The sequence below is a fragment of the Sminthopsis crassicaudata genome, chromosome 1, assembly GCF_048593235.1.
Source record: "Sminthopsis crassicaudata isolate SCR6 chromosome 1, ASM4859323v1, whole genome shotgun sequence".
Classification (NCBI taxonomy): domain Eukaryota; kingdom Metazoa; phylum Chordata; class Mammalia; order Dasyuromorphia; family Dasyuridae; genus Sminthopsis; species Sminthopsis crassicaudata.
In genome coordinates this window covers 269,713,244-269,740,430 of record NC_133617.1, presented here as the reverse complement: position 1 = coordinate 269,740,430, position 27,187 = coordinate 269,713,244, and the positions used below count along the sequence as shown (strand labels likewise).

General features: G+C 34.1%; 1 protein-coding gene across 3 annotated transcripts in view; it reads right to left on the bottom strand.

The window, feature by feature from the left end:
* NKAIN3 (sodium/potassium transporting ATPase interacting 3) overlaps positions 1-27,187 on the bottom strand; it is an 821,210-nt gene that overhangs the window by 210,062 nt on the left and 583,961 nt on the right. For all 3 annotated transcript variants that reach the window (XM_074278762.1, XM_074278761.1, XM_074278763.1), the window contains one exon: positions 8,911-9,108. In XM_074278762.1, the coding sequence (XP_074134863.1) occupies positions 8,911-9,108 (198 nt within the window). The remainder of the gene's footprint in view (positions 1-8,910; positions 9,109-27,187) is intronic.

Genomic DNA, 27,187 nt, shown 5'->3' with positions numbered 1-27,187 from the left:
TCCCGATGAAACAAGGGATTTCTTTGTCTCTAAAGGCTTTCAAACTGAGACTAAATGATCACACATTGGTGATAAAATGGAATTGATTCCTTCATAGGACAAGAGTTTTGATTGAATGCTAAGGCTCCTTCTAGCTTTGAAACTGATGTACCTTGTATTTATCTTTCATATATTTTATATATCCTTCATGAAAGTAGCTGAATCAGGTACTGGGTAGTGATTAGAACTTTGTCACATATCAAAGACTAAGGTCATTCACAACATCCAGGCTATCCTCAGTTATCTTGACATTTGTTCTGCTGCTAGACATTGATGACTCAGGAAGAGAGAGTGAAGTTGACAACTTTGTCTCATTTAAATCCAATTCATGTGCAAGTGATCACTACTGTTCCTTGTGTTCAGAATTGTCTATCTTTGCTTTCTTGTAGGTTTTCTTTTATTCTCTGCAGTGCACTTTTTACTTCATTATCATTTTTTTATCCCTTCTTTTTTCTCCCTCAACCCCCAAGAAGGCTACGATTAAGTTCATATATACACACATATATAATGTATATATATATATATATATATATACATATATATATATATATATATATATACACACACATACATAGATATCAATAATCATATACAAATATACATACATAATCTATATAAGGCTCTTATCATATTTGTCCTCTGTTTCTCTTAAGATGGATATCATCATCTTTCATAAGTTCAAATCATTACATATTTTTCTAAATCTACCAATTCATCATTTCCTACACCATAATAATATTCTAATCTTATACTGTATAAATATTTTCAATAATTTTAAATTTTCTCTATTTTAAATAATTCTAAAATGATATAGATTAATATGGTTGACATATAGCATAATTTTCCTAATTTTCCTTTTTGATTAAATCTATTTTAGCTTTAACTTAGTCTCAAATCAATGAATATTAACCCCTGCTTTTTTCTAATAAATTCTATGTTTGTGAATATCTCTTATTTTCTATCCCTGCTGTCTCCTCTGCTTTATTTCTATCTGCTACTTTGTCTTGCTATTATTTAATTTACTCCCTCCTCCCAGGATCCCTCCCTTCTCTTCTCTCCAACTGTTTCCCTTCCTCTTTATCCCATTTCTGTGATGTCATTGGCCCTTTTTGAAAATGAAAGAACAACAATTTTATATGCCCTCATATGTCTCATTTTTGTCTTTCTAACGTTGGCACCTAAAACTTGCCTGACACATGGCAGGCACTTTATAAATGATTGTTGATTGAATGATTAATAGTAGAATAATGGAAAAAATGGCCCCATAGATACATTCTACTTGTAAAATTATAAAGCAGCTACTTATATCCCTAAGGCAGAGCACTACAATCAGAATTATACATGAGCATAACTACTTGCTAAAAGAAGATGAAATTTTTTTTTAAAGTCAAGGATTTTTAGGCAGTAACACCCCCACTTGTATTAGCATTTCTCCCTTAGGGCATATTTTTCCTTCAGTATCCCATTTCCTTATCAAATAAACACTTTCACCTTGCCAGTCTTTTGAATTGGAGTTAGTCTATAGAAATATTTTTTGTGCCAATAAATTTTGTTCCATTATAAAGCAGCTGGTTACCTTCCCATTATTCCACAAACTGGCATGATGATTTACTATAAATACCAAAAAAGGGAACATTCCATTTTATGCTAGATCCTAGAAAAATGCATTTAATATCAAAGAGTCATTCGAGAAAGAACTATTAGAATCCACTACAAATTACTTCATAAATGTTTTCACCCTTAAAAGTTATTGTATAAATTGAGCAACTTTTTAAGGGAAAATATGCTTTCACTTCACAAATATATTCACCAGTTTCAAAATAATATATTCCAGCACCACCATACACTCCATTTTTAGGGGACTACAGAAAAGGACAATGAATAGAGAGACTGAATGAGTAATAGTCATTCACAGTAGGTATAGTATAATTCCCCTACTTGTGAATATAGGAATCAAGTATTTCTACACCCATTCTTTCTTGTCTAATATACTTTAAAAGAAATAGAAAAGACTTTCCTCTTATTTTGCATCCTCTTACAATTAATCCCTGAGAATCTATGCTCCCCTTGGTTTCCATTTTCTTTTCTAAATAAAGTTTTAAAATTTCAATTCTCTACTTAAGCTATCTCTAATAAGCAAACTCTGTCTGCCAGTTCCTCTGGCTCTTGATTTGAGAAGTATATAGATCATTTTTTTTTTTCAGACTTGAAGTCGAATTCTATTATTCTGTGGGTTGTTTGAACGGCAGCATATCATTTTCAAGATTTTGTCTGCTAGAAATCTTTCCGAGAAAATTTTTTTAAAAAGTCAACTTGTTTCCATTTTCTTTTATTTCTCTCTTTCTGTCATTCATCTTTTCTCTTTATTATCCCTCCCCCCCCACTCCCCCCCCCCCTGCCCCATACATACACATTGAGACTGTTCCAAAAACTGTTCTAACTTTTAGGGGAGGTAGACAAACTTGTTTTCCTTTCTTTCTTTCTTTCTTTCTTTTTTTTGGGGGGGGGTTAGAGAGGCAATTGAGATTAAATGACTTGTCCAAAGTCATACAGATAGTAAGTATTAAATGTTTGAGACTGGATTTAAACTCAGGTATTCCTGACCAGAGCCAATGCTCTATCTACTGTACCATCTAGCTTCCCCACTTGTCTTTTTAATATACATTGCTTGTCCCATGTATAGCATGTAGTACTTGCCCCAGGCAAGATTCCTTTTATGGTTCTAATTGGTTTTAAGATCAATTGTTAGTCTTGAGTTTGTAGAGTTTTTTAATGTGTAGTTGGAGGTAAACAACCTGCCCAGGAGATATTCTGTATCCAAAGAACAATGTGAGAACCCAAGGGTTCTCTGTAATGCTAGAAGTGGCCACATATGTTCCCCATATCTGTTTCTCTGTATTAGTGTTCCTGTGTACTCACTCTTCCAAAAAAAGTGTGTTTGGAGGGATGCAATTGAAATTTAATGGGGGGGGATGGGAAAAGGGGAATGGTATATTATAGCTATTGTTCTTTGGATTCAATCTCAGTAATTGCCTTTATTTTGGCCTAACTATATTCTCTGACTACATAAGGGAAATGAATCTGTAGGGACTTATGAGATATATATAGGAGTATAGACCCACAGAATTCTTGACATAGTTATAACCCAGAGGACCTAAGCCTTGAGTGAGATTTGAAAGGATGGTCCAGAGGGGACCCTCCATATGAATAAACATGTAGTTGTGTAGCATTAAATAGGTGATAAAATATAAAGCAATTTCATTTTGTTGGAGCTGTTAGCATGTCTAAGTATTATTGATGGCAAACTGGAAACCACTAGCTATTTTCCTTCATTCACATGATTCACACTGGATTAATAGTTGACATTTCAAAAGTAGAACTTCACACATGGCACAAGTTAAAGTATTCATGCACTGCATTTTATGACCTCATTAAAGGAAATAACAACCTTCTCAAAACTATAATGCCAAGCTCAAAACACAATTTTTAAAAATTATTTGTTTTTGTGTATTCATGTTTTACAATTCTTTTTCCTTTATGACTAAATGATCATTTGGAATTTCTTTAATTATTCTATATACTTATATTACTTAAGTAAGAAATACTGTTTTTGACAAGTTCTACCATATCTTGGAAATGAGCTCATGGTCCAATTTCTGAAAATAATTAAATTTTCATGTTTTAGACAACTTTATTTAGATTATCTTTATTATTTAGTGAGAAACTTAATTATTGTGATACAACATATATGTTGATGTTTTTCTTAAGTCTATATACGAATAAATAGAGATTGATTTTTTTTACAAACCTTTAAAAAGCCAAAGTTTTAAAAATAATCTTCTTAAAAATGCCTTTTTTAAATAATTCAATGATAGTCTTAACAATTAGTCAAGTAGTGTTTATGCTTTAAAACATTTTGGTGATAAATTCAGTTGGAACAAGGTTCAATCTTGGTTGTTGATTTATTTTTTGCTTATATTTTAACTTCATTTTCTATAATTCAATTTCAATTGAAGTTGTTACCAGATTAAAAAAATTCAAGTTTATAGATTAGTGTTATATTTCAATATTATCAGCAGTTAACTCATATCAGATCTGTCTTTCCTATATTTTATACATTGAAATGAAATAATATTTAGGCTAAATATCAAATAGGCAATGCTAAAATTGAAAAAAGTATCAATGAGGATAGAAGTAGGGATGGTGGTAGTAGTGACTTGGGGGATGTTTTTATAATTATGTGATTATGTTTGATTTTGAAAGTTGTTATTCATTGTTTGTGGCAGCCCTCTTTGTAGTGGCCAGAAACTGGAAACTGAGTGAATGTCCATCAATTGGAGAATGGCTGAATAAATTGTGGTATATGAATATTATGGAATATTATTGTTCTGTAAGAAATGACCAACAGGATGATTTCAGAAAGGCCTGGAGAGACTTACATGAACTGACGTTGAATGAAATGAGCAGGACCAGGAGATCATTATATACTTCAACAACAATACTATGTGATGATCAATTCTGATGGATGTGGCCATTTTCAACAATGAGATGAACCAAATCAGTTCCAATAGAGCAGTAATGAACTGAACCAGCTACACCCAGCGAAAGAACTCTGGGAGATGACTATGAACCACTACATAGAATTCCCAATCCCTCTATTTTTGTCCGCCTGCATTTTGGATTGCAAAGGCACACGCTAAATGTAAACTATTTCAAAGTCCGATTCTTTTTTGTTCAGAAAAACAACTGTTTGGACATGTATACATATATTGTATTTAATTTATACTTTAACATATTTAACAAGTATTGGTCAACCTTCCATGGGAGGGGGGGAGGAGGGGAGAAATTAGAACAAAAGTTTTGGCAATTGTCAATATTGTAAAATTACCCATGCATATATCTGGTAAATAAAAACTATTAAAAAAAAGTTGTTATTCATTTTGGTAGTCATACAAAAAACCAGTAAGTATTCAGAGGAACTGACTTTCCTAAAAAACATGATCAGAACAGTTTCAGGATGGGTATTCATAATCTCTAGGTCACTGTTCTTTTGATCACATTGGCAACTCCTTTTTAAACATGTGGGATTTCTTGAATAAACATTGGCTGATAAATATGAAATTCCATATTCACCTAGAGTAGTTCAGGAGAACAGAGTAGCAGGTAGAAATGCTTCTCCAAAGCATGATACATTATTTTTCCTTGTGACACACATATTTCTCTTATTTCAGTGAATAAAGCATCCCAAACTAATATTTCTATGTACTACCTTAATTGATGCCTTGTAAAAAAACAAAAGCAAAGAGAAAAACACTCTAGAAAGATTAAAAAGTAGTACTGTAAGTTTTGCAATATGATACTTATTAGATTGAGCGAACTATTTTCTGCCAAATAAAATCAGTTCCACCTCTAAATTCAGGAGCCTAAGGTTTTCCAGCCCTCTTCTTTCTCTGTAACACAAGAGAAGAATCCATTTGCAAAGTAGTCTGAAACTGCTAATAGATAATATGTGTCTTCCAGAGAATCAAGAATATCATTATAAATATCAATTGCTCATGGGTAGGTTAAGGTAATATAATAAAAAATGACAATTCTATCTCAATTAATCTATTTATTCAGTGTCATACCAATTCTGTGACAAAAAAATACTTTACATAACTAGAAAAAATAATAACAAAGTTCATATGGAAGAACAAAAGGTCAAGAATTTCAAGGAAATTAATGAAAAAAAAAGCAAATGAAGGTGGCCTGGCTGTACAGATCTAAAAGTGTATTATAAAGCAGCAATCATCAAAACCAAAAAACTTAGTACTGACTAAGAAATAGAGCAATTGATCAGTGGAATACCTTAGAGTCACAAGACATAATAGTCAATGACTATCATAATCTGATGTTTGATAAACCCAAAGAACTCAGTTTCTGGAATAAGAACTCATTATTTCACAAAAATTTCTGGGAAACTTGGAAAATAACTTGGTAGAAATTAAGCATTGACCAACTCCTAACATCCTATATCAAGATACAGTTGAAATGGGTTCATAATTTATTTATTTATTTTTTCATTTTTTTTCTTTTTTTTATGAAAGCTTTTTATTCTTCAAAACATGTGCAGAGATAATTGTCCATGCTAATTCAACATTAGTCCTTGTAAAACCTTGTGTTCCAATTTTTCCCACCCTTTCTCCACCCCCTCCTCTAGATGGCAAATAGTTCAATAGATGTTAAACCTGGTAGAAATATATACTAAATCCGATATATGCATACATATTTATACAAATATTTTGCCACACAAGAAAAATCAAGTCAAACCAGAAAAAAAGATGAGAAGCAAAATAAAATGCAAGCAAACAACAGCAAAAAGAGTGAAAATGCTGTGTTATGGTCCACACTTAGTTTCCACAGTCCTCTTTCTGGGTGTAGATGGATCTCTTCATTATTAAACAATTGGAACTAGTGTGGATCATCTCATTGTTGAAGAGAACCATGTCCATCAGAATTGATCATTGTGTAATCTTATTGCCATATATAATGATCTCCTTCACTTAGCATCAATTCGTGTAAGTCTCTCCAGGCCTCTCTGAAATCATCCTGCTGGTCATTTCTTACAGAATAATAATATCCCATAACATTCATACACCTTAACTTACTCAACTATTCTCCAATTGATGGGCATCTATTCAGTTTCCATTTTCTTGCCACTACAAAAAGGACTGCCACAAACATTTTTGCACATATGAGTCCCTTTCCCTCATGTAAGATCTCTTTGGGATAGAAGCTCAGTAGAAACGCTGCTGGGTCAAAGGGTTTGCACACTTTTGAGCATAGTTCCAAATTGCTCTCCAGAATGACTGGACCAATTCACATCAGTCTACCAACAATGTATCAGTATTCCAGTTTTCTCACATTCTCTCCAACAATCGTCATTATCTTTTCCTGTCATTTTAGTCAGTCTGAGAAATGTGTAGTGGTATTTCAGAGTTGTCTTAGTTTGCATTTCTCTAATCATTGCACCTTTTCATGACTAGAAATAGTTTCAGTTTCTTCTAAAAATTGTCCATTCATATCCTTTGACCATTTATCAGCTGGAGAATAGCTTGAATTCTTATAAAATTTCTATAAATTTTAGAAATGAGGCCTCTATCAGAACGTTTAAATGTAAAAATGTTTTCTCAGTTTACTGTTTCCCCTCTCATCTTGTCTGCATTAGTTTTGTTTATACAAAAACATTTTTAACTTAATATTATCAATATTATCTATTTTGTTCTTCTTTGGTCACAAATTCCTTATGGATTCATGATTTAAACAAAAGTGTGATACAATAAGTAAATTAGGAGAACAAAAGGTAGTTTAAATCTCAGATCTGTGGAAAAGAAAGGAATTTATCACCAAAGAAGAACTAGAGTACATAATGAAATGTAAAATAAATTATTTTGATTATATACAATTAAAAATATTTTGCGCAAATAAAATCAATGCAAACAAGATTAGAAGGGAAGCAGAAAACTGGGGAAAAACCTTTACATTTAAGAGTTCTCATTTCTAAAATATGTAGAGTAAATTTATAAGAATATAAGCCAACTTCCAACTGATAAATGATAAAAGAATATAAATAAATTTCAGATGAAGAAATTGAAACCATTTCTAGTCATATATATATAAAAAAAGACTCTAAATCACTATTGATCAGAGAAATGCAAATTAAGATAACTCTGAGGAACCACTACACACTTTTCAGATTGGCTAAAATGACAGGAAAAGATAACGATAAATGTTGGAGGGGATGTGGGAAAACTGGGACGTTGATGCATTGTTGGTGGAATTGTGAACTGATCTAACCATTCTGGAGAGCAATTTGGAACTATGCCCAAAGCACTATTAAATTGTGCCTATCCTTTGATCCAGCAGTGTTTCTACTGTGCTTATATTCCAGAGATCATAAAAAAGGGGAAAGAACCCACACGTGCAAAAATATTTGTGGCAGCCCTTTTTTGTGGTGGCAAGGAGCTGGAAGCTAAGTGGATGTCCATCAATTGGAGAATGGCTGAATAAATTATGGTATATGAATGTTCTGCAATATTATTTTTCTATAAGAAATGACCAGCAGGATGATTTCAGAGAGGCCTAGAGAGACTTACATGAACTGATGCTAAGTGAAGTGAGGAGAACCAAGAGATCATTGTCCATGGTAGCAACAAGATTATGTGAAAATCAACTTTGATGGATGTAACTCTTTTCCACAATGAGGTGGTTCGGGTTAATTCCAAGAGACTTGTGATGGAGAGAAATAACTGGATGGAGAGGACTATAGGGACTGAGTATGGATCACAACATAATTTTCCCCTCTTTTTAATTGTTTACTTGCTTTTTGTTTTTTCTCATTTTTTACCTTTTTGGTCTGATTTTTCTTGTGCACCATGATAAATGTAGAAATATATATATAAGAATTGTACATGTTTAGCATATATCGGATTACTTGTCTAGGGAAAGGGGTTGGGGAAGGGAGGAAGAAAAATGTGGAACATAACATTTTGCAATGGTGAATGTAGAAAACTATCTTTGCATGTATTTTGAAAGAAAAAAATTTATTCCACAATAATTAATATAGCTGGGGGAAAAAGAATGTCATATTAGGATGTAGTTAGAATTGACTGTAACTGATCCTAAAGCAAAATCTCTGGATGTACAGGGGTTCAAAGAAAATTATATAATCTATCAGGAAGCATACCTACATCTGAATTGTGTCTTTTCCCATAAACATGAAAAACAAAATGTTCTCCATATATTCTGCTGTAGTGTTATCTACATCTGAGAGAGGACGAAGAGCAGAATGTCTATACAAAAAAAGAACAACCACAAAGAAGGAAAACTTACAGAAAGCAGTATTTGGATGGCGCTGTGGATGACCTCCAGGTACTGAAAGTCAATCACACAGCCTGTCACGGAGACATAAGTGTAGTCATCCATCATTCCATGAGCCGAAGGTGGCAGAACTCTCCGTACACAACCTGGTCCATGTTCTCGCCACCAAGACCGGTGCACTGAGATGTTAAATGTCATTAGGTCGGTATCCTGTGTAGGGAAGGGAAAGGGGAAAGATCTTGTTATATTACTGTCTTGAATCCAGTTTACAGGAAGAAATGTAATTTCAGTGTTTAATTAAAAACAGCAGGGAGGAAAGTGAAATGATCAGTTTGGATATGAGATATTAAGCAAAAAACCCTATGAATTCCACGTCTAAGCTTTTAAGCTATAGTTATCATCATTGAAACTAATTGTTTGAGAGAGAAGTAATAAACTACCAAGGTCACAGCAAGTCAGGAATTCAGAGACTAGATCCTCTAGTTGTTTTGTTAAAGCAACAATAACAACATCTTGTTTTCTACATTGTGAAACAAAGTGAATATAAACCCAATGTATATCTAAAGTATTGAGATTTATCTCAAAAAGCATATTAGAACTTATATATGCAAATAACAACTCAAACTAATGCACGTTACACGGAATAGGTTTCTTTCAAAAATTCTATGAATAAGAAAGGACTAATTTTATTATCCATATTTTATAGAAGAGGAAATATAGATTTTTTTTAAAATAGTATTTTTCCAAATCCATACAAAGAAAGTTTTCAACATTTACCTTTGCAAAACCTTGATTTCAAAAATTTTTTTCTCTTTCCCTCTTCTACCCTAGGATAGCAAGTAATCCTATATAGGTTAAACATGTGCAATTCTTCTAAACATATTTCCATATTCATCATGCTGAGCAAGAAAAATCAGATCAAAGTGGAAGAAAAACATGAAAAAGAAAAAAAAACAAGTAAATAACAACAAAAAGGTGAAAATATTATGCTACATCTGGATGTAGATGGCACTTTCCATCATAAATCTATTTTAATTGTCTTGGATTTCAGTATTTCTGAGAAGAGCTATACATCTATCACAATGGATTATCACATAATCTTGCTGTGACTGTGTAGTATTCTTCTGGTCATTCTCACTTCACTCAGCATCAGCTCATGTATGTCTTTCCAGGTTTTTCTGAAATCAGCCTGCTCATCATTTCTTATAGAATGATAATATTCCATTACATTCATATACAATCATTTATTCAACCATTCTTCAATTGATGGGCATCCATTCAATTTCCAGTTCCTTGCCACTACAAATAAGGGCTGCTACAAAAATTTTTGCACATGTGGGCCCTTTTCCCTCTTTTATGATCTCTTTTAAAGACAGATCCTATAGAGACACTGTTGGATGAAAGGGCATACACAGTTTGATAGCCTTTTGGGCAGAATTTCAAATTGCTCTCCATAATGCTTGGATCATTTCACAACTCCAGCAACAATGTATTAGTGTCTCAATTTTTCTACATCCTCTCTAACATTTATCATTTTCTTTCCTATTATTTTTGCCAATCTGACAGGTGTGTAGTGGTACCTCAGAGTTGTCTTAATTTGCATTTCTCTGATCAACAGTGATTTAGAGCATATTTCATATGACTAGAAATGGCTTCAAGGATATTGAGTTTTTGAGAAGTTAAATTACAAGCCACAAAACCATTAGTGAGTGTTTAAAGAAAGATTTGAACCGAAATCTTCTGATTCAAAGTTCAATCTTCTTTGTAATTTCAATCATGTCTGACTCTTTATGACCACATTTAGGATTTTGTTGGCAAAGATACTGGAGTGGTTTGCCATTTCCTTCTCTAGCTCATTATACAGATGGGGAAACTGAGGCAAACAATGTTAAGTGACTTGGCCAAATCAGACAGATAAATAAGTGTCTGAGGCCAAATTTGAACTTTGTAAGATTAGTCTTCCTGAAGCTAGTTTACTTTATCCAACTGTGTCACTCAGCTGCCTATTCTTCCAGCTATGCCATGCCCATAGAAGCCTAAATTGTTTAGCATGGAAAGCTAGCTGATGTTCTCATCTCTTAAATATTTTTGGAACATAATTCTTTAGAGATTCTTTCAAAATTTGTATCATTGTCTTCTGAATATTTCAGTGATAGCAAATATTCCTCTTTTGAACATGGGTTTGAATTGAAAATCAGCAAATATACCTCTTTTGAATACAGGTTTGAATTGGAAACCACTAAAAGACACTTGAAGATAGTATAATGTTATATTAATAAAATATTTCTAGATAAAGAAAAATAAAAATGCAATTATACTTTGCAAAGCTTAAGCATTATGTATAGTATTGTGTCCAGCTCAGGGCATTGTATTTAAAAGAGGCTTTGACAAACTGGAGCACTTCTAAACAAGATGCTTTAGTATTTATAATTGTTCATTAAATCATATCAAATGAGAATGACTGAGGAAGATGAAGACCTTTAGCCAAATATCCTGCTCTTCTCCAGGATAAATTTTTTCTTATAACTCATGAACAAAGGAACTGATTTCAGGAACTGCAGTGGCAAGAGAGGAATTTTTAGTTGCTTTGCTTTGTGGTCTAGGGGTGTCTTCATGAAGTGCACAAGAAAAATGCTCATAAACTCTAAGGAATATTTCTAATGCTAATTATTTTATTTCAATGCTACTCTGAAATAAATGATTTTCTAATCAATCAATACAGTTACATTCAATATGGATTCTTAACCAAAGTTTTTGGGTTGTCTCCCTAAAGCAGGCGATCTTTATTTGCTTAAAATTCTCATGTAATTTTGTTTCAACTCTTCCCTTTCTTCTCTAGAGAATATGGTTTAGAACAGATGGCTTGGTTTAGCCGATGGAGTCCAAATCCATCCTCAGACCTCTTTACAATGGGGATAACAATATCTGCCTCATAGAATTGTGGTGCACATCAAATGATACACTTTAAGTAAAGCACATTTATATATGCTAAAGTGACCTGTGGTCTTTCTGACAAAGATGCTAAAGTGGCTTGCTATTTCATTCTCCAAATCATTTTACGGATGAGGAAACTGAGGCAAATGGGATTAAGTGACTTGTCCAGAGTGACAAAGCTAATAAGCTGTATTTGAATTCAGGTGTTCCTGACTCCAGAGCTGGTACTCTGTCCACTGCACCACCTATCTGGTTTAACCTATGCCCAATAATAGGACTATTTTTTACAACATAGCCAACACATAATTTTTTGAACGTTGGTTTCTTAAGAACAGTGGTGGTTTCATTCTTTGTATTTGTATCCCCTGAATCTAACATTGTATATGACACACAGTAGGTGCTCAGTAAATTTTTGTTTGACTAGTATTCTTTCTGCCTGTTCTTGCACCAACATTGAGCGGGGCACAATTTCTAAAGTAAACATTCATTAAATATTTGTGAAAGGAAATGGAATTGAACTGCTCTATATTGCACTGCACTGAAGACTGGAGCTGTTCATGAATTATGTTGAATAACTTACATATATTTTACTCTTTGGTAGGGATTGCAATATTGGAATAAATTTAAAACTCACAAGACATAGCTTCTAGGCAAGCTTTCGTGACTGGAGGTGCTTAGTTCTCATTAGGATGCTTCCCTGAGGTTCATCTTGGAGGAGGGAAAACTAGAGGATTTGTGTCAGGGTAAAATATTTCAGGGAGTCTCTTATGACCTTTCTGAGGGCAAAAAAATTTCTGAGAGTTTTTTCAAGCTGTGGATCTCAGATTTTATTCAGTTCAGGAGGCAGTTTGTGGCTGCACAGTGCACAAAGTGCACAGAAAGACCCGAGTTCAAATGTGGTCTCAGAAACTTAGCAATTGTGTAATCCTGGGCAGTCATGTAACCTGTCTGCCTACTTTTCTTCAGCTGTAATTTGGGATTAAAAAAGCATCTACCTCACAGGGTTGTGGTGAAGGTGAAATGAATATTTTAAAAGTGCTTAACACAATGCTTGGTCCAAAAAAGGTACTTAATAAATGCTTATATCTTTGCCCCACCCTTTAGCAAACATAAATATAAAATCATGAAATACAAATATAAAGCAATCAACTAGGATTTATTACATATTTAGTAGGTGCCAGGCACTGAGAATATGAAAGTAAAAGAGAAATAGTTCCTGCCCTCAAAGAGCTTGTATCCTACTGGGAGCTAAAATGCATATATTTCAGTTATTCAGTCATGTCCAATTTTTCGTGATCCCCTTTGGAGTTTTCTTGGTAAAGATACTGGAGTAGTTTGCCATTTCTTTTTCCATCTTATTTTGCAGATGAGGAAATTGAGGGTTAAATGACTTGCCTATGGTCACACAGCTAATATCTCAAGTGAGTTTGAACTAAGAAAGATGAGTTTTGATTAAATGCCTGACACTTTGTCCACTATACATCTAGTTATCATGCATATATATGCATATAAAATAATATGCAAAATGAATTAATAAACACAAGTTTATTTTAATGAGGGGAAGGCATTTGTAACTAAGGATTTAGGAAAGGCTGATATTTAAGCTGATTTTTGAAGAACATTAGGAATTTTTAGAAGTGAAAGTGGTGAAAGGGTATATTCCATGTAGGATAAACACTCTGTTTTCAGACTCAGAGATGAGAGATGGAGGATTATGAATGAGGAAAAGCAAGAAAGCCACTGTGGTTGGACTACTGAATATGTGACAAGGAGCAATATAAAGCTTAAAAGGCAGATTGAAGACAAATTGAGAAGTCTTAAATTCAAAACAAAGGAATTTATAAATATATTCAGATCTGCTTTTAAATATGTTGCTTAAACATTTTTTTCTGCTGATTTCCCCCCATGGATGCCTCAAAGATATATTTAAAAAAAAACAACTATTAGAAACATGATTGTATTATCTACTAAATTCAGCTTCACTTCCAGTGATTTACTCCAAACAAACTTCATTTAGTTTCATTCTAAGTGCCCTCTTTCCTGGCAATCAAATTTAATTCCTACCAGCCACTTCTGATCACTACAGGGAAAGCATCATTCTCCATATAGGCAGACTTCATTAGTTTCAGAATGAACCAATATAATCTATTAAAATTCATCAGTGATTTCTGTTTTGTAAGTGTTCTCTCATGGTAACTTTTTCTACTTCGGAAAGACAAGTCCTTTCAATATAGCTTTGATTCAAATTTATATTATCAGTATAAAAGAGGTAAATTTATGAACTAATGATACAGATCTGTTAGGTTCATAAAAACTCTTCACCGTGATTCTCCCTTAATTCAGAAATATGAGAAATGGCAATAGAACCTATTTATAAACTCCAGCTCTCTTGGAAATGGCTGAAATAAAATATGAAAATGACATCAGTTGCAGCAAGGTAAATGGAAGCTTTATCTCCTTGAATATATCCTCTGTGAAATGATATGACAATATTAGATGTGAGTCCCTCCTCCCAATAGGAATTATATGAATATACATGGATTCAAACATTCTCACCCTCTGTTAAATCACAGGAGTAGCTACAGCAACTTAGTTTCCTACATGGGACAAAAGAAAGAAAATGATACATAGATTCATTATTTTTCTTTAAAAGAACAAATTTATGCATGTATTTCAGCTATTATTTTAATGGCTATAGGAGTGCTAAACACCTTGCTATATGCTAAGCTATGTATAAATATATATAGCCTAAAAAAATCATCTGCAGGAGCTCAAGTTTCATCTTGGAAATGGTGCACCATGTCATAATTTAAAGGGTCAATGACTTAAAAATCTGCCAACTGAATGAATAGCCACAATTTATCCACCTTCATATTTTGAATTATAGTATAGTTTATTATTTCTTTTATTCCTGAACCTCATGATATAATGAGTTTCAAGTAAATGTGCAGAAGGTTAGTTTTCCTGCAAATTATAATTTTAGAAAATTCCTTAAGGGTATTGAGATACCACCCATGGTTGTTTGTTCTTTGTTCTGAAAGAAGACCATGATATCAGAGAGGTGATGCCATGGCATTCAAGTGAATTGGATTTAAGTGGGGGGAGCACTGGGCAAGATCATCTGCCTCACTTTCCCCTCCAGAGCCATCTGGGGCAAGTGGAAAGATACATATCAGGATGAGTGGAGATGACCCTAGATGCAATGGGAGACTTTGATCTTTTTTAGCTAAAGTCTTTAAAATCTTTCAGTGTAACTCAGGTTGCACTCAAAGAATCTCCTCTTTCACCTAGTAAAAAAAATCTAAATTAATCAGTCTGGCAGCATAAGAACCTCAGAGTTTCTAGCCAAAGTAGAAATACGGTTAAGGTAGTTTTTGACCCCAACTTTTTGTAAGACAGGTCCTTATGCACTATGTCATTCTATTTCTTTCTGAATTTTCTGCAGGTGAAGGTATCCCCTGTTTGTTGATGTTGTTACTAATCCTTCCCAGTCATTAAGAGTCTTGATGGCATTTGGAATTTTCTGAGCAATGACACTAGAGCAGTTTATATTTTATCCTTTCAGTTAATTTTACAGATGAGAAAACTGAAGCAAACAGCGTTAAGGGACTTTTCTGGGATCATGGCACTAGAAAATACCTAAGGTTGTATTTGAACTCATTTTCCCACCAGTACTCTATCTACTGAAGGTGGAGGTCATAAATTCCCTTAATGAATATTGATGCAAAAATCTTAAATAAAATATTAGCAAAGATAAAACAGCAAGTCATCCCCAGGATAATACAACATGACCAAGTAGGATTCAAAAAAGGAATGCAGGGTTGGTTCGACATTAGGAAAACTATTAGCATAATTGAATATATCAATAACCAAACTAACAAAAATTATATGATTATCCTTTAACCCAGCTGTGTTTGTACTGGGCTTATATTCCCAAAGAGATCTTAAAGGAGGGAAAGGGACCCACATGTGCAAAAGTGTTTGTAGCAAATCTTTTTGTAGTAGCAAGAAACTGGAAACTGAGTGGATGTCCATCAATTGGAGAATGGCCGAATAAATTATGGCATATGAATGTTATGGTATATTGTGATTCTATAAGAAACAATCAGCAGGATGATTTTAGAGAGGCCTGGAGAGACTTACATGAATTGATGCTAAATGAAGTGAACAGAACCAGGAAACCTTTGTACATGGCAACAACAAGAGTATATGAAAATCAATTTTGATGGATGTGACTCTTTTCAACAATGAGATGATTGAGGTGAGTTCCAATGATCTTGTGTTGAAGAGAGCCATCTACACCCAGAGAGGGAACTGTGGGAACGGAATGTGGATCACAACATAGCATTCTCACTCTTTTTGTTGTTGTTTGCTTGCATTTTTTTTCTATCTCATTTTTTATCTGATTTTTCTTGTACAGCACAAAAATTGTATAAATATGTATACATATATTGGATTATATATATATATGTAGATATATATATATATTAACATATTTAACATATATTGGACTACTTACCATCTAAGGGAGAGGGTGGGGGAAAGGGGTAAAAATTTGGAACACAAGGTTTTGAAGGGTCATTGTTGAAAAATTATCCATGTATATATCTGAAAAGAAAAAGCTTTAATGATAAAAATAGAGATATAAAATTTAGATGGAGGTTATAAAAGGCAAATCAGAGACATTGAAATGCATAGGTGAAGCTTTTTAAATTTAAAAGAAGCATTTTATACCTTGGAAAGGGTTTGACATTGATTAGCCCACCTGAAATTAGTGAAGATAATGAATTAGTCCAGGGACTCAGACTGCTTAGATATCTTTGTCCCCAGTTATTCATTTGAATAAGACTGAATAAGGTATTTGGGAAATATAACTAGGCTTGTCACCATCAGGCAGGGTAGGATCTCTTCTTCAAACAACTACTCTGTCACACTTGGGTAAGACCTTAACTTAAAAAGGCCAAGATCTCCCATTGCATTCAGGGAAATACCGAGTAGACAAAAAGAGAAACAGAGAAACAGAAAGGGATAGAGACAGAGAGAGGTACACTCAGGATGGTGAAAGATCTCAAGTTAACAACATAAAAGAATCTTTTGCAGCAAATAGTAATGTTTACTTTAGAAAGAACCCTTTAGTATGGGTGAAAATGACACTGGGCCATAGGAAATAATCATGTCTTCTTGACTTTTAGGAGGTTTTCTAGTTCTCTCTGTTTATTATATCACAGTACCTCACAAATGTACTATATATACTTGTCATATATATGTGTACACATGCATATGTACATGTATCTACTTATGCATACTGCACATAAATGCAAAAATTGAGATAGGATTTTAAAGGAAAAAAATCATCAGGCATACATTGACTATCCAACCAACAAATGCTTTCGTGAAAAGGCTGTAAATTTTCCTTCATTAAATTCTTCTTTCCCCTTTTGTTTTATCCAATTGTTCTGAGACTCAAACTTGATGACATGTTTTTAATGTGACAGATATCAAAATTTATATAAAATGGATTTTAAAAGCACCCTGCATTCTTGAAAATTTATAATTTATGTTAGTATGCCAGTCTAACTTTTAAACTGGAAAATATGTCTTAATGTTTCCAGTTATTGGATTGTAGGATTCAACACATACTAGACTGAGCATAAGATCTGGAGTATATTTCTCTTTCTACTATTAACTATTTCCCTCATAGTGCAATATGTAGGGTTCAGCCTTGATTTCTCCACCTGCAAAATGAAAGAGACTTGGACTAAAATGATCTCATTTTCTTTCTACCTCTAAAATTATAAGAATCTATGACTGTGGTACATAGAGTATTTTAGAAAAAATAGATATTCACATCTACATAGTATGCCAATTTGCAATTTCTCATAAATCAAATACCCAATCTGCTTTTATGCACTTTGTTTTTAGCACCACTTTCACTTTGGGGTCTAATTTAACTGTAGCTAATCCACTCTCTTGCCAGAAATGGTTTTCCTATTGCAGATAATAAAATCCTATTTTATGCTTCTCCTTATTTGCTGCTCAAAAGGTCATTAAAATCCATTTTGTACAATGTTCCCCACTTTCTTTGTCTTTTCATTTTCTTTTATCAGAATCTATCCCATTCAAAAGTGAAAATGGCATTCTGCTATAAATGTGACCTTGGAGAAGGAGGTCTACTTCAGCTAAAGAACTAGATTATGTTCAATCTCAGACAGTTACCTTTTTTAACAGATTCAGGACAGTTAAAACTTCTTAAAATCTCTGTACTTTCTAGTTGCCTTTTCAAAGTCAATTCAAAGATGATTAATTCCAGAATATTAATTTGGCAGTTTAGATGACCACTGCTCCTTTCTCAAGTATTTTGTCCACAGTAGGTACTCGAATAATAAATTAATAAATAATAATAAAATTAAACAACAGGCTGGGGTAGAGAACCTAAGAATTGTAGAACATTTAGCAAAAGAAAAGTCATTGAAATCCTTTTTTTTCATTAAGGATCACCTTTATTTTCACCTTTTTAGAGACGTCTTTCCAAATTCTACCAGTTTAAGATGATCTTTCCTTAAATTTTTGAAGAAATTTTGTCTGGATCTTTCCTATGACCCATCTCATTTTTGCTTGTTATTATAATTGTTTGGGTACATGTTGTCTCAATCAACAAATCAAGAAGGATTTAATAAGCAATTAATATTCCATGTACTGTGCTGGGCATTGGAGATAAAAGCTTACACTTTAAAGGGGAGACAGCAAAGATCTATATGTATATAAATATAATAATATGTTGATATATGTATACACATCATAAATATAAAATTACATTTTAAAAACTAAAGAAAAGACAAAGTAATTAAATAACTGTAGATTACCACAAGTAGATTGTTATCACTTATCACCTTTGCATCCTAGGCATGTAATACATTACTTTGAATAGAGCAAGTAGTTTATACTTAAGATTTGCTTTCTGAACAAGGCAGACTGCTTAGAGGTCAAGATTGAAGAATAAAGCTGTAGTGTTCCACTTTCAGCCTCACAATGTTGAGGAAAATCAAGGAAGGGCTCTATCATGTATGTTGGACCCTCTGAGGCAAATTTATGAATAGACATCACCCAGAGACAGCCAGGATGGGTAGATATAGGTCAGCTTTATTGGCGGAAACACTCTGATAATTGAGATCACAGATTCATTAACATGTCTGAGAATGTGCACTTACAAAGATGATGTTGATGGTGATAATGATGATGATATCTCTTCTAAAATATTTAGATTCACTAAAAATATCAATTTCAAATGAGCCCCATTTTCTTTTTTGATATATCTGCATGACTCATAGACTCAAAGGAACGATGTAAACACTTTCTAACTAGATTTCAGTGAGGTATTTGAAAAAGTTTGTCAAGTTCATATTGTATATGCTATACAGAAATATGTTAAAAGAAAGTACCATTATTATCCCCAGTGACTAAAATGAATATATTAGAGGCTGCTTTTGAGTTTTAATATTGAATAGATCTCTGTGGGAGTTTACACTCAGGTGAAGGAAGATGATGCAACATGAGGTCATAGAATTATAGTTTAACACAATGGCTAGCTAGAACCATGCAGTTTTGGCCACAGGGATGGTAATCTGTTCTTGTCCTTTCCCTTTACCCGTCCTCATGATTTATTCGAATTCAGCATGGGGAAGACTGACCTATCAGCCAGGGAACAAGTTTCTCCTTCCCCACCTCCTACTTTTTTATTTAGTTACAGGCTCTTGTTTTCATGATGACTAACTGCTCTGTGAGAAGCTGCTAGTTGTAGAAATGATTATGATTCAAAGTCTAATACCCCAAAGTGAGAAATCAGGGAAGTTATACAACATATACAACATAAGAAAGGTAATGTTAGAAAGTGCCCCTTTCTCTTATGTAGAGGCTTCTGCTTGAAATTCCAAGATTAGTGAATGTTCATATAAAGGTCCACCCTACCACCACCATTCCCATCCCCATTCCTCTTGGCAGGCAAAATTTTAATTTAGTCCTTACAGTATCCTTAGTGCCTCATAAATAGAGGCATCAGAAGCAGTTCTTAGATTTTCCATATTTCTCACTTCTATTGCTTCCTTTTTTATGTCCACTGCTGCCCCTAGAGTTTTTGATCATTTGGATGGTCACAGTAGCCTTCTTACAAATATCCTCTCTTTACTTTTTTTGGTGATTGGGGCAGCCTGATTTGGAATTTCATTAGCATAAGGGACTCCAAATGGAAAAAAATCTCCCTCTACTAATGCAGAATGGCATTTGCTATGATTTTATAGAATTCTTTTTTTTTTTTTTAATTTTTTATTTTATTTTATAATTATAACATTTTTTGACAGTACATATGCATGGGTAATTTTTTACAACATTATCCCTTGCACTTACTTCTATTCAGATTTTTTCCCTTCCTCCCCCAACCCCCTCCCCCTGATGGCAAGCAGTCTTATATATGTTAAATATATTACAGTATAATTTAGATACAATATATGTGTGTAGAACCGAATTTTTTTGTTGCACAGGAAGAATTGGATTCAGAAGGTAAAAATAACAGTTTACATTCATTTCCCAGTCCTTTTCTGGATGTAGCTGGTTCTGTCCATCATTAATCAATTGGAATTGGATTAGCTCTTCTCTATGTTGAAGAAATCCACTTCCATCAGCATACATCCTCGTACAGTATCATTGTTGAAGTGTATAATGATCTTCTGGTTCTGCTCGTTTCACTCAGCATCAGTTGATGTAAGTCTCTCCAAGCCTCTCTGTATTTCTCCTGTTGGTCATTTCTTATAGAACAATAATATTCCATAACATTCATATACCATAGTTTACCCAACCATTCTCTAATTGATGGACATCCATTCATCTTCCAGCTTCTAGCCACTATGAAAAGGGCTGCCACAAACATTTTGGCACATACAGGACCCTTTCCCTTCTCTAGTAGTTCCTTGGGGTATAAGCCCAGCAGTAGTATGGCTGGGTCAAAGGGTATGCACATTTTGATAACTTTTTGGGCATAATTCCAGATTGCTCTCCAGAATGGTTGGATTCTTTCACAACTCCACCAACAATGCATCAGTGTCCCAGTTTTCCCACAGCCCCTCCAACATTCATCGTTATTTGTTCCTGTCATTTTAGCCAATCTGACAGGTGTGTAATGATACCTCAGAGTTGTCTTAATTTGCATTTCTCTGATCAATAGTGATTTGGAACACTCTTTCATATGAGTGGAAATAGTTTTAATTTCATCATCTGAAAATTGTCTGTTCATATCCTTTGACCATTTATCAATTGGAGAATGGCTTGATTTCTTATAAATTAAAGTCAATTCTCTGTATATTTTGGAGATGAGGCCTTTATCAGAACCTTTAACTGTAAAAATTTTTTCCCAATTTGTTACTTCCCTTCTAATCTTGTTTGCATTAGTTTTGTTTGTGCAGAAACTTTTTAATTTGGTGTAATCAAAATGTTCTATTTTGTGATCAATAATGGTCTCTAGTTCTCCCTTGGACACAAACTCCTTCCTCCTCCACAAGTCTGAGAGGTAAACCATCCCATGTTCCTCCAATTTATTTATGATTTCGTTCTTTATGCCTAAATCTTGGACCCATTTTGATCTAATCTTAGTATGTGGTGTTAAATGTGGGTCCATGCCTAGTTTCTGCCATACTAATTTCCAGTTTTCCCAGCAGTTTTTGTCAAATAATGAATTCTTATCCCAAAATTGGGGATCTTTGGGTTTGTCAAAGATTAGATTGCTATTTTTATTCACTATCTTGTCCTGTGAACCTAACCTATGCCACTGATCAACTAGTCTATTTCTTAGCCAATACCAAATGGTTTTGGTGACTGTTGCTTTATAATATAGCTTTAAATCAGGTACACTTAGACCACCTTCCTCTGACTTTTTTTTCATTAGTTCCCTTGCAATTCTCGACCTTTTATTCTTCCATATGAATTTTGTTGTTATTTTTTCTAGGTCATTAAAATAGTTTCTTGGGAGTCTGATTGGTATAGCACTAAATAAATAGATTAGTTTGGGGAGTATTGTCATCTTTATTATATTCGCTCGGCCTATCCAAGAACATTGAATGTCTTTCCAATTATTTAAATCTGACTTTATTTTTGTGGCAAGTGTTTTGTAATTTTGCTCATATAATTCCTGACTCTCCTTTGGTAGATATATTCCCAAATATTTGATACTATCGACTGTTATTTTGAATGGAATTTCTCTTTGTATTTCTTGCTGTTGGATTGTGTTGGTAATGTATAAAAATCCTGAGGATTTATGTGGATTTATTTTGTATCCTGCGACTTTGCTAAAATTCTGAATTATTTTTAATAGCTTTTTAGCAGAGTCTTTGGGGTTCTCTAAGTATACCATCATGTCATCTGCGAAAAGTGACAATTTGATTTCTTCATTTCCTACTCTAATTCCTTGGATCTCTTTCTCGGCTCTTATTGCCAAGGCTAGAGTTTCTAGTACTATATTGAATAGTAATGGTGATAGTGGGCAACCTTGTTTCACTCCTGATCTTACAGGGAAAGGTTCTAGTTTATCACCATTACATATGATGTTTACTGAGGGTTTTAAATATATGCTTCTTATTATTTTAAGGAATAGTCCATTTATTCCTATACTCTCAAGCGTTTTTAGTAGGAATGGATGTTGGATTTTATCAAATGCCTTTTCTGCATCTATTGAGATGATCATATGGTTTTTATTAATTTGATTATTAATATAGTCAATTATACTAATAGTTTTCCTAATATTAAACCATCCCTGCATTCCTGGTATAAATCCCACTTGGTCATAGTGTATTATCCTGGGGATGATTTTCTGAAGTCTATTTGCTAATATCTTATTTAAGATTTTAGCATCAATATTCATTAAGGAAATTGGTCTATAGTTTTCTTTCTCAGTTTTCGATCTACCTGGTTTAGGTATCAGTACCATGTCTGTGTCATAGAAGGAATTTGGTAGGACTCCTTCAATCCCTATTTTTTCAAATAGTTTACATAGCATTGGAGTTAGTTGTTCTTTAAATGTTTGGTAGAATTCACCTGTAAATCCATCTGGTCCTGGGGACTTTTTCTTAGGAAGTTGGTTAATAGCTTGGTCTATTTCTTTTTCTGAGATGGGACTATTTAAACTACTTACTTCTTCCTCTGTTAATCTGGGCAAGCTATATTTTTGAAGGTATTCTTCCATTTCATTTAAGTTATCGAATTTATCGGCATAAAGTTGAGCAAAGTAGCTCCTAACTATTGTTCTAATTTCCTCTTCATTAGTGGTGAGTTCACCCTTTTCATTTTCAAGACTATCAATTTGCTTTTTCTCTTTCCTTTTTTTAATCAGGTTTACTAAGGGTTTGTCTATTTTGTTGGTTTTTTCATAAAACCAACTCTTAGTTTTATTAATTAATTCAATAGTTTTTTTACTTTCAATTTTATTAATCTCACCTTTTATTTTTTGAATTTCAAGTTTTGTGTTTGTCTGGGGGTTTTTAATTTGTTCCTTTTCTAGCAATTTTAGTTGTAAACCCAATTCGTTGGCCCTCTCTTTCTCTATTTTATGCAGGGTAGGCCTGTAGAGATATAAAACTTCCCCTAATTACTGCCTTGGCTGTATCCCACACATTTTGGTATGATGTCTCATTATTGTCATTTTCTTGGGTGAAGTTATTAATTATGTCTATGATTTGCTGTTTTACCCAATCATTCTTTAGTATAAGATTATTTAGTTTCCAATTATTTTTTGGTCTATTTTCCCCTGGCTTTTTATTAAATGTTATTTTGATTGCATTATGGTCTGAAAAGGATGCATTTACTATTTCTGCCTTACTGCATTTGATTTTGAGGTTTTTATGCCCTAGTATATGATCAATTTTTGTATAGGTTCCATGAACTGCTGAGAAGAAAGTATATTCCTTTCTGTCTCCATTTAGCTTTCGCCAAAGATCTATCATATCAAACTTTTCTAGTATTCTATTTACCTCTTTGACTTCTTTCTTATTTATTTTGTGGTTTGATTTATCTAATTCTGAGAGTGCAAGGTTGAGATCTCCCGCTATTATAGTTTTGCTATCTATTTCCTCTTGCAGCTCTCTTAATTTCTCTTTTAAGAATTTAGATGCTGCACCACTTGGTGCATACATGTTTAATATTGATACTGCTTCACTATTGATGCTTCCCTTTAGCAGGATATAATGCCCTTCCTTATCTCTTTTAATTAGATCAATTTTTGTTTTTGCTTGATCTGAGATGAGGATGGCTACTCCTGCTTTTTTGGTTTTGCCTGAAGCATAATAGATTCTGCTCCACCCTTTTACTTTTAGTTTGAATGTCTCATCCTGTTTCAGGTGTGTTTCCTGTAAACAACATATAGTAGGATTCTGACTTTTAATCCAGTCTGCTAACTGCTTCCTCTTTATGAGGCAGTTTGCCCCATTCACATTTATGGTTAGAAGGACTAATTCTATATTGCTTGCCATCCTATTAACCCCTGCTTATGCTTTTCCCCTTTCCTTCCCTTTTACCCTCCTATCCAGTATTAAACTGGTAAACACCACTTGCTTTTTACAGCCCTCCCTTTTTAGGATCCCTCCCCCACCTTAAAGATCCTCCCCTTATTTTACCCCTTTTCCTCGAAATTACTGTATTCCCTTCCCCTTAGCTTACTCCTTCCCTTTCACTTTTCAATGAAGTGGAAGAAGTTTCACCATAAATCGAATATGTCTATTGATACACGTTATGTTCATCTTCCTCCTTTCTTTCTCTCAGATATAATAGGTTACCTTTGCCTCTTCATGAGATGTAGTACCACCACTTTGTATTTTTTTATGATATAATCTCCTTTCCACCTCTATTTTCTAAGACAAATTGTACATATGTTCTTTACATATTTTTTTGACAGAAGTATAGTTCTCAAGATTTCTTTTTACCTTTTTTAGAAGTCTCTTGAGTTCTGTATTTGAAGATCAAACCTCTTATATAGGTCTGGTTTTTTCATCAAAAATAGATGGAATTCATTTATTTCGTTAAATGTCCATCTTCTTCCCTGGAAAACGATGCTCATTCTTGCTGGGTAAGTTATTCTTGGCTGCATACCAAGTTCCTTAGCCTTTCGGAATATCATGTTCCAGGCCCTGCATTCTTTTAATGTGGACGCTGCTAGATCCTGTGTTATCCTTATTGTGGATCCTCCATATCTGAATTGTTTTTTTCTAGCAGCTTCCAATATCTTTTCCTTTGTCTGATGGTTCTTGAACTTGGCCACTATATTTCTTGGCGTTTTGATTTTAGGGTCCCTTTCAGTAGGTGATCGATGAATTTTCTCAATGTCTATTTTACCCTCTGTTTCCAAAACGTCTGGGCAGTTCTCTTTGATAATTTCCTCGAAAATGGTGTCCAAGCTCTTTTTTTCCTCCCATTTTTCAGGGAGTCCGATTATTCTCAAATTGTCTCTCCTGGATCTGTTTTCCAGGTCTGTTGTCTTTCTGGTAAGGTACTTGACAGTCTTTTCAATTGTTTCATTTCTCTGGTTTTGCTTGACTCCCTCTTGGTTTCTCCTTGAGTCATTCATTTCTACTTGTTCCAGTCTAATTTTCAATGACGTATTTTCTTCACTCACTTTTTTTATATCTCTTTGTAATTGTCCAATTGAGTTTTTATCTTCTATGGAATTTTTTTCCATTTTATCCATTTTATTTTTTAGAGAGCTGATTTCTTTTTCCAGCTCACTAATCCTGTTTTCCTTGGAGTTGTTTACCTTTTCCAGCTCACTAATCCTGTTTTCCTTGGAGTTGTTTACCTTTTCCAGCTCACTAATCTTGTTTCTCAATGATTTGATTTCTTTATCCATTCTGTCTTTGAATGCATGGGATGACTTCTCCAGGCTCTCTTGCCAAGCTTCCCTTTCCTTTTCCCATTTCTCTTCCAGCTCTCTTGTGAGAGCCTTTTTTATTTCCTCTATGAGGTTCTTTTGTATTGAGGAGCAGCTTATATCCCTCCCAGGGGATACATCTGGGGACATTCTGTTCCTAGTCTCCTCAGCATTTGAAGTCTGCTCCCTCTCCACACAAAAGCTGTCAATGGTTAGAGCCCTTTTGAATTTTTTATTCATTTTGTCAGAATCAAAGAAAACAAACTGACAAGAGAAGTAATTGGTCTGTTTTGCGGGGTATAGGGCTGGATGTTATTAATGGGCTTCCTCTACAGACTGGGGATAGGGCAGCAGAGAGCCACTAACAGAACAGCAATGACTGTACTGAGTCTGCGCTCTGAGGCTCCGAGAACGCACCGAGTCAGTCCAGGTGGGGGTTGGGGGTGGCCGGGCTCTGAGAGACGCTGGCTTTCTGGGGTTTTAATCTTCACCTCCGGTGTTTACACCCTCTCCGTGGCTCCTGGCTTGCTGCCAAGACGGAGCATCCACACTGGGGCAAAAGCCCTTTCGCAGAAACTGCAGAGATCACACCCCTCCCCCTCCGGTCTGAGCTGTGTGAGCTGCCTGTCTTGCTCTGGCTGTCTGCCCTCAGTCTGCGCCCAGTCTGATTGACCCTCCCCCGAACAAACACAGACCTTTTCTGGCGACTTTCAAGGATGTCTTCTCTTGGTGATAATTTGTGGATTTCTTTCTGGGTCAAGCATTAAGTCTGAGGCTTGTCATGAAGTAAGTTCTGAGAGAAAGCGAGGAGCTCAAGCAGCTGTCTGCCTCCACGCCGCCATCTTAGCCGGAAGTCGATTTTATAGAATTCTTTAGAGCATTGGGAGACTGAATGAATTGTGGTATGTAATATATATATATATCTCAGTGTGTGTCAGAAATATGGCTTGCATTTGAATCCAGGTCTTCCTTACACTAAAGTTGTGCCATAGCACTGATAATTTTAATTACAATATGTGTCAAAATAATCTCTGCTAGGAAAAATAGAATCGATTATGATAACAGGCCATATAAAGTACAAACTCTTTTACTCAACTACCACGGTTCTCCATTATCTAATGTCAACCATCATTTAAAGCTATTAGCTCCTTTTTCTTGCCATGTGTTCCACTGAACATGTTCTGCATTCTCATACACTCAAAGAAGGACAGGTAGCAGTATCGTGAATACATTTCTGTTCATTTGTGCTCTTATTAAAATTATATTCAAATTTCTTTTCATTATAGAAATCTTTTGAAACCATGTGTCCATCTCATGAACATTAGTTTATTTAAGCTTATATAAATATATATATTTATGGATAGATAGATCTATCTAATCCACATATCCAAATAGGTAAAAATGAATCATTTGAATATCAGTTATTTCATTTGATATATTGATCATTCATCACATACT